At 43.6% G+C, this 9,378-nt stretch overlaps 1 protein-coding gene across 1 annotated transcript; it reads right to left on the reverse strand.

Annotated features, from left to right (window-relative positions):
• Positions 1-1,749: 1,749 nt before the first annotated feature.
• SEC11C (SEC11 homolog C, signal peptidase complex subunit) lies at positions 1,750-9,218 on the reverse strand. Its single transcript, XM_009637392.2, has 5 exons — positions 8,150-9,218; positions 7,132-7,281; positions 4,789-4,908; positions 3,485-3,542; positions 1,750-3,067 (listed from the first exon to the last, which is right to left on the reverse strand). The coding sequence occupies exons 1-5, from the start codon at positions 8,230-8,232 to the stop codon at positions 3,014-3,016; spliced, it is 465 nt and encodes a 154-aa protein (XP_009635687.1). The 5' UTR covers positions 8,233-9,218; the 3' UTR covers positions 1,750-3,013.
• Positions 9,219-9,378: the final 160 nt, after the last annotated feature.

Genomic DNA, 9,378 nt, shown 5'->3' on the forward strand with positions numbered 1-9,378 from the left:
GAGCTCAGCACCCCCCTCTCCCCGTCCCCTCCCCGGGAAGCTGCAGAGAGCGCCCAGGTCGCCCCTCAGCCTCCTCCTCTCCCAACGAGACAAACCCGGAGGCCGCAGCCGCTCCCCAGACGCCTTCCAGCCCCGCCACCAGCCTGGGTGCCCTCCTCCGGACACACTCGAGGACCTTCACATCCTGCTTAAGTTTTAAACACAAACTAGTTGGGAAAAACACAGCTCACTGTTCCCAAAGGCAAAACCCGTTCCTGCTCCTTTGCCCCCACCGTGCTCCTGGCTTTCCCCCCCTGCCGCACACTTTGCTGAGCCTGCGCGATGGCAGAGCTACCAGCTTCTTCCTGGGCTCGCAAGTGGCTTTGGCTCCACCAAACACAAGAGCTTGCACAGAGAGACGCGTGACCACACTCTCTGCCACAGGAGGATCATCCCACCTCAGCAGTCGGAGCTGCTGGATTAAGATCAGCTGCAACACGCAAAGTCGCTTTCAAACTCGTTCTTTAGCAGGAAGAGCTGGTAACATTCAGTTACCAAATACATCGAATAGCAGACTGCCTTCTCTCTGCTGAAAACACTAATAACATTTAGTAGACATTAAGTCATTCAAGCAATTTACTCCCAGCAGAAAGACAACATTCTCCTGATGCGCATTTCACCATCGAGCCATTTATCATTGCTTATCAGCCTAGGAACCGACAGATTCTAGCAGAAAAGGGTTTATACCAGAAATGCAGATTCTGGGCAAAACTTTAGGTACTCCTTCCCTCCCTGACTTCTCCTCTAAGCAAATGAGTAAGCAGTGCTGTCCAGTAGCTCGTCAGAGGTGGACGTGGTTGGATTGAAACAGCTCAGACAACTACGGGAACCAACGTCGGGACAGGATGAGGAGCAACCCCGTCCAGGTGGCTGCGAGTGACCTCCAGGCATTCAGAGGCAGCCAAACACGCCTGAACGGAGCCGCCACCAGTTGGCAGACCAATGTCTGTCTTCATAGACACTGTAAGCTTGCTAGCGATCAGCTGAAGAACTACGAGCATCTCCTTAGAAACAATTATGAGATTCCTAAAAAAGGAAGTCTTTTATCCTACGTAAGAGGAGCTATACCCTGCTTTTGTAGGTTTACCATGTTTTTAGCCTGTTTTAGTGTTCAACGTGCAGAGTAGATTTTTTTAAGTGGTCAGGTGGAATTGTCTTGTGCCCTGTCACGGGGCACCGCTGAGAAGAGCCTACCTCCATCTTCTTCATGCCCTTCCCACGCAGGCAGGAACTCTCCATGTTTATACAAGGTTTATCGTTACGGCACCTGGTCCTACGAGCTGGGAAAAAAGCTATTGTTTATCACAAAAGAGAAAGCTGAACAAGTTATTTTACGGGGCTGACCAGTTGCTTCAGGGGATGCAATTAGCAGGTCTCAATGCATCCAGCCAAAACCAGGAGAATAAACTGGGCCCGTGCTGCCACCCAACACTTCTCTGGAAGAGCAGATACAGCAACACTGGCAGCTCCTCTGTGCAAGTCAATTCTGCAGGTTAAGATTTACGAAGACTTAAGCCAAGACACAGGATATCAAACCCCAGAAACACCACCTCTCTTTCTGAGCATGAACACTAAAAAAAAAAAAAAAAAAAAAAACATTTAACAAACACATACACTGTCTCCGAAAATTACATTATTTTTTCTTCACTGTGATGGTCCACTTCTGGGAAGACTGCATTAAGGATACCTAAATTATTCTGATACGCCATTTATTATACTCCATTTTATTTCTACACAATTGGATACAAAATAAGTCATGTTTATAATGCAGTTTGTCATGAAAACTGCTTAGCAGAACACAAAAGCAGCAATATTACTTGGAAAGATTCAGCAGTTGCCTGCCTTTCAGCACTAGCAGTTACAAGAGGAGAGGCGCTGTTATTGCATAATGGTGTATTTCTGTAGAGGTAAGGGATTACAGAAGAAACAAAACTCCATAGGAAAAAAGCATCACGCTGTTCCTTATCAAAGCTACAAAACCAAAGCAAACGAGGAAAACAAGTTTTGCTTTGTTGAAGGCCCAATATTGACATTTGAAGCCAAAAAGAAAAAAATCCAGTTTCACATATGACAGTTATCAGGTAGGTCTGAAAAATGAAAAACCCATTTTATGTTTAACACTCTTCAGGTATCTCATGGTAGAAGAGAACAATACATTCCCAAAAGTGGAATACGAGTTATGTCTTACCCTACTGGTAACATGACCGAAGTACACTGCTGCGCCATTCACCCCATAATTCACCAGTGTTAATAAGGCCCCATCAAATCCTTCTGTTCCATCTGCTTTATAGCCAGGAGCATAAAGGCAGAACAGTCAGCAGCCTGAATTCTAGAAACACACACAGACCCTAAAAACTAGGCCTCTGAAAATCAGGCCATCGGGGTTTTTTGTCCCTACAACGCAAAGGAACGAGTTTCAAATTCAGGGAAGAAGCTCCACGTTTCCACTCCTCATTTCTTCATCAGAGACCCTTTCTGGTCTGTTCGTGCCAGCCGTTCCAGACAGCTTTCTCTAGGCATAAGCCTGACTGAACTCCTACAGCTGTGTGCCGTGTCCTTACAGGTGCTGGTAAAAACAATTTGTACGGTTGTGGAAAGAGAGGGTGCTGACAGAGAACAGAAATAATCACGGAAAAAAACCCAAACAAACAGGAGGGAGAAAGTGGGTCCCGATGCAGTGCCACTTTGGAGAAGCAACGCAGCCATAAGCCGCTTCAGCACCTGACAGTCGGTGTCTTCCAGACAAGCAAAAGGCGAACCGAAAGCAGCATCTACTTAAGGCAGTAAATATGCCATTACATAATTAACCAACAGCCAAAGCTTTTCTCGTTCGTTGTACAGTTTATTTAGACAAGACAAAAGCTTGCACAGTTTTGTGACTGTTCACAGAAATGAAAACATCTGAAATATATTAGGTCTTTTTCCCCCGTATATTTAACTTCGTACTTTGCTCTTGGAAAAGTGACTTTTGGTTTTAGGATTCCCGTTTCAGCAGTACATATGCTCCCATTACTGCCAGAAGAGCGTACTGCAAAAGAAAGCAGAGAATAACGACTGATTATCATTTCTCTTGATGGAAGCTCTGAAATGACAAGGTGTTCGAAGCGGGCCCGCTCCAACACCAGACCCTCTAGATGAGTACTCAGAGCTGTGTTCCTGTAGAATTACAGGAATATTATAAGCGATCGTATTCATTACAAATAGGTATCACAACTGCATACGCTTAACGTATGACATTCCTATAAGGTAAATGTTCTCAAGTGATTACAAATACCAAGTTCTACGGGGTAACAGACAAGCTAAAATAAGCAACAAACCAGCTCGTTTTACACTAGGTACCGAACCGCAGAAACAAATTTATTAACATGTATTTTTATAGGCAAGATCCTTACTACCTTTACTTGCTACTTTATAGCTTTAAATTAAATGTGCGAAATATACATACCTTAAATTTTGGATAGTCGTTCATTATTATAGTTACCATACCAACATAAGGCAAAAATCTGTAATCGACAAAACAGATGAAGGTAAAATTAACCCTCAAATACTACATGGAAATGCTGCAGTGTTACTCAGTCTTGAGTACTTTAGATTATGGATTTCAAAGAAAAAAAGAATCAGACAGACAGCAAGAGCTTTAAAGACAGTATGTACCAAATGAATGTTTGGGAGGAAGGTCTCTCGGGTTTCCCTCTCCTCCCATGCTTCATCTTGCTGTGTATTATTCACAGCATTAAAAATACACCTGGAGCCCGGAAATGGCAAATAAATATCATCGTGACATGGGGCACGCACAAAAGCCTAACGCCCCACAACACAGGGGAACCAGCTTTTCAGCTATGAAAGCCATATGAAAGCCATAGGAAGGGTTTCAAACTAGTACGGAATGTATTTTAAGTTAGCATTTAACCTAGTCTACCAGCACTAAAGCCTTAGAGGTGCACTTGTTCTGTTTCTTTTTATTGAACTTGAAGGCAGGGACAGAATTTAAAAAAAAAAATAAATATCAAGCAAATTAAATACAGGATTAATGTGTAACAGTACAAAACATTTATGACAACTCTGGAACTCTTGAATTGGGCAAGACAATACACAAGTATGTGACGCGGCAGGAGAAGTCCAGCTTCCCAGGGGCTTGGCCTGTGACAGCAGCCGCAGCCTCCGGGACACAGCAGAACTCACATCAAGCTCCTCACCGCACCGCTAGGACTCTCATGGCCCAAGCAATACTTTGCCACCGGCCCTAAGCAAAAGCGTTCCGAGTAAGAACAGTGTGAAACCATCGTTCACGCTTGCTGCTAATGCGTATCTGAATGCCAAGTATTTTTTTTTCCCCCCTTAGTTAAAAATTTAATCAAGTTATTTGAGAAAAATCTTGGCAATTTCATCTCAGCTGGGGAAGGGGACAAAGTCAAAAGCTCAAACCTGTTTTTGCATAAAATTCCTTTGGAATGTGGAAATAATTTCCTAGTAATTTCTAGCAATTACCAGGATAAGTCAGCTAATTTTGTATTTACTGGTAAATTACTTGTTAAATGTGCCATGTTTCCAAAACATTAATTTCCACTATCCACATCCGCGAGAGGACTACAGAAAGCAACTTTTCCAGGTAAAGCAGTTTTTTAAATTACTATTTAAGAAATGAAAACCCCACCATGCCAGATCTAGTTTGTACCAACGACAGTACCGATTTAAATGCTAAATTTTCTATTCTAGTTACGAGGAACATCGACATTTTGCGGTACTTACCCTCTTGCTCTTCCAACAACATCTTTTTTCTCTAACCAGTTCTGACCTTCTTTGTACAAGCCTCTATCATCAACTTCATTATTATCACCTTTAGTCAGAAATTTGATGTTCCCATTTTCTCTAGAAGGCAACAAGGTGATAAACTAAATACCACTTAATTTAAAAACCTGAATTAACATCTACAAAGCACAATGAAGATGAAAAGTGCTACAAGATTAGATAACAATGTTTGTCAAATAAGCAGAACTGGAAGTACACACCATTAAATCATTAACATTGCAGATTTTACTGACAGAGTCAATAGATTTTAACAAGAAATGCCTTTTAGAACACTCCTAGATAGCTGTTTGATGTAAGCAATTACACAGCAAACGCGAAAGAGAAATTGTCCATCCAGAGCAGGCACTAAACCTCCTCAACAAAACCAGGACATGCCTACCTGGGAAAAAACCCCCAACTCTGCATTTTCAACAGAGCAGAAATTTAACCCTGAAATACTGAATAATACCCTAAAAGAGGTTTTTTTGGCGATTTGTTTGTTTGTTTACAAATTGTGGAATAAGATCCTGTGAAGTCACCACATATTAGAGAACAAATTTAATTGAATGAATTCAACTGAATTTGAAACACAGATTTCAGATGAGGTCGATCCCAAAACTCTTTCCTTGGGAAAGACAGTGGCATAACAATACAATGCTTTAGGCAATTTTCTTCCAAGTTCTATACCCTTGTTTAACTCTTAGCAATCACACTTATGTCAAAATAAAGCTTTGTCCTCCTTTTGATGGAAAGAAATATTGAGGAGCCTCTAAAGTTGCTGCAAACCTGCACCCAATTCAGTATTTTGTCACTAACGCTTCCATGCCGGGTTGGGTCACTCGTTAACTGTTAAACAATACAGCGAGTTCCAGGCAAAGCCTCACTTACATCTGGTATTTATTAACGTGGCAAATAAAAAAAAAATACATGTCACCAGTCTTTCAGTGACATCATGCGGCCCAAACATTACGTGGTGCTTTTAGGGGACTGTATGGAAAAATGCAAGGCACAGAAGCGCCTCAGTAGGCGGCACGCTCCCCCCCGGAGCTCAGAGAGCCAGGCTGCTCCCTCGCAGCTGGAGCCGACGTCCCGACCTCTCCCGGCCACTGAGGTGGCCCAGTCCTTTTTGTAGGAATAGAGGTTTAAAACCCTGAACACACCCAAATCATAACCCCTCCCTGCTGTTTCAGATGAACAAAGTATCCTACCCTGCGCTTTGACCATGGCATAATTTAACCACTGCTGTTAGAAAACCTGCCGTGTTTCGCTCCCTTTCAAGCATCAGGCGTATGTGCAGATAACGCATGCAAGGCTGCGGTTCAACACTCCCATTTAAATAGAGTTAAGCTTACAGCCTTCAAAATTATTTTGCTCAAGAAGCTGCTAATTGCAAGCAACGGTATCAAGAAACAAGGAGTTTTTACAAAAAAAAAAAAAAAAAAAAGGTAATTCTTGGATATACATGTTTGTTTCAAAAATGCGTTGAAGAACAAATATTACTCAAAAGATAAACACCTCCAGTTCATGGCCAGGACCTCCCGAGGAGCAAATATGTCAATGCTCACCACCCCCAGGTTAGCTCTTCGCTGTGCGGAGTTAGGAACAGAATTGCCTCTCTTTGTCCGAGAGGGAACTGTTGATTGTACCAGGGATATGCAATAGAGGTGAAAACAAGTCATCTGCCTGTTGCTCTTCAGCATGAGTTGTGGTTGGCTTTGTGACTAACAGATGAAAAAGAGTAAGAATCTCGTCTTTCATTCTCAGTCAAATCTCTTTTCTGGAAAACTCCAGTTAGCAAAGATCACACGCTTGTCAACCTCCATCTATAGGTCTGATTCTGAACCTTTGCCTTTCAGAGATTTGCTTTTAGAAGCAGCTATTTCTCATAACCAAAATCCCAATTCTTACAATAGTCAGTACAGAAGTGGACTCTGCTCCCATACACATGGCTACTGCTGGCAAAACCAAGGCGCACAGCTCGTGCTACTGGATTCCTCTTTGGCACAGGTTTACCTACTCCGAACCCCTTTGCCGAGGGACGGAGTCAGGGTCTCAAGAAGCGCCACAGAACTGGGGGCAGCAGCGGATCTGAACCTGGGCACCTTTGCCGAGGGACGGGAGTCAGGGTCTCCAGAAGCGCCACAGAACTGGGGGCAGCAGCGGATCACATCCTAGAGATGAGTTTTATCTTACAGCACATCCTCACTCGCCTTTTTCGTAAAATACTACCAAACCAAAATGTAAGTGAAAGCCACGGTGAAGGAAACTATATTTAGAAAGAAGGAAAATTCCAAGTTGCATTACTTTTCATGTATTTTGATTACTCTGTGAACTATTGGAATGTCTCTGCCTTCAACTTTAAAAACAACTATTTCACCAGCTCTGATTGGGTCATCATGGAAGTTTGTTAAGAACAACAGGTCTCCCCTGTGAAAAGCTGGTTCCATGCTGCCACTACAAACAAAAAAGAGAGAGAGTTTATTAGCATTACGGTAAGTCAGAGAACCACCATGAAAACAAAGAATATTTAATCCTTACAGATAAACTCACGATTTTAACTGAAATCTGTAGCTTCACCCATTCAGTAACGCTACACAGACATTCAACACGACCCAAACCTCAGGACGTCCCAGGCTGAGCCAGGCTACAGAGGACTTTCTTAGTGCCTCAATGGAAGAAAGAAGCCGTACAGAAAAGTAACGGTATCGTGGCTATGAGGAAGGAACAAAACGAGCCACTCTGGTTAAGAAAACCAATCCACTAGTAAAAACCCCAAAAATGTTTCGCAGTACCACAGGAAGTGGACAGAGTTTAATTCACATGAGCAAGAGTTACACTTACACCAGCGATTACTATTAATGATCAGAATATCCATGCCTTTTTTCAAAGCCAGCCATAGTATCTTTTGGTAGCAGCCTTTAAGGTAGGATTCCCCAACCCGTAACTAATAACACGAAGAGGTGATTCCCACTAACACACTGTTATTTACTGCGTATGTTCCCTGCTGACACACACCCGATTCCTGCAAGGCTGAATCTTCCATGAACACATGTTTAACCTCCTGTATTTGAGCAGCACTCGGGGGCCTGCAGGACTGGCTCGTTATCTACTGCTGCTACAAACTTCAGTGAAAACTAGGCTGCAATTACGGAAGTGGCCTTTGCTAAGTGTCCAAAAACAGAGTTACAAGAAAATAAGTGTTTGAGTACTTCTTTAAGTAGGTGAGATTTCAAACTCCAAATCTATCCAAGGGGGAAGGGGAGGGGACAAAGGACAAAAACAATACTTGGACTTTAAGAAAAAAGCCTTTACACTGACTTACCTGAGCACCACAACAATAGGGCTTTCACTCCCGGTGACGACGATCAGCCCTTTCCATATCATAAGGGCAGAAGACACTATCATAGCAAAATTTAAGACTTGGTAATACAGCTATATGAAACAAGAAAATTGTTTTTAAAAGTTACTGTGTTGTATTTAGAAGCACAACATAGAATTTCAACCCATATGCAACACCGAGTCACTGTCCAGGCTAAAACTGTATTCCAACGGAAGCCTCGGGGAACAGACTGCAGTATCGGCAACGCGACCGTACAAACCATGCTGCAGCATAAAGCTTTAATCCACTGCGTGCCTCGGCCTTGGCTTATTGTGCCTGTGCTATACCCCCTTTTGTTACTGCTAGGAGCTGGTGAGCTCACGGCAGGGAGTTCTGAAGTATAGGAAGCTATGCAGCAAACGATCGATTCTATTTTGATTACGCATCCCTGACTCCTACCTGAGATCATAAATATTCAAAACACGCATCGGAAATACTGTAAGATCAGTAACAGCAGATTTTGTACTCTGAGCAGGTTTTTTTGTTTAAAAAGAGGAGCTGTGGGAACAGAAGAGAGACGACAAAGGATAACTTCCTGCTATTGTCAGGCAGAAATTTCTTATGGGAAAAGTTTTTTATCGATTTGACGAACTTTCTGCCCCCGAATTCTACTGCTTCGCCAGCCATTACAGCAGCGGGTACATTCTCTTCACATGACCTCCTCTTTTTTTTTTTTGTTGACAACATAGGAAGATGCTCTGGTGGGAAATGACCCTGCCCATCTCCATTTGTCATGTGGCTCCGTGCTGTGCAATACGGAACCAGAAATTTCCAGAGCATTATTCTAGTTTAACAATATACAGGCTGGTATTTTCAGGTGTACGACCCACTGAACTTAGAACTGGTCAAGCTTCAAAATCTGCTCTAAAGTTGTGGTTGGTTTGTTTTTTTTTTTTTAAATTACTGATTTTAAGCAAGCCCAACAGGGGAACTTTCACAACCTGGAAGCCGGGTTTGTCGCCAGCGTTGCACCCTCCCTTCCCGCCAGCTGCGTGCCTAACCGCGCCCGGCACCCACCGGAGCTGCGAGAGCTCACCCCCGCCCGCCCGCTTCCAGCCGGCTCCCGCAGAAGCTCCGGCTTGCCGCCGGGGTGCAAGAACGCGGCTCCCCAGCTCTGGGCCCAAGACCCGAAAGCCCCCCGGGCCCCCGCGGCCTCCCCCGCCAGCACGGCG

The sequence above is a fragment of the Egretta garzetta genome, unplaced genomic scaffold (assembly GCF_000687185.1).
Source record: "Egretta garzetta isolate BGI_Z169 unplaced genomic scaffold, ASM68718v1 scaffold384, whole genome shotgun sequence".
Taxonomy (NCBI): domain Eukaryota; kingdom Metazoa; phylum Chordata; class Aves; order Pelecaniformes; family Ardeidae; genus Egretta; species Egretta garzetta.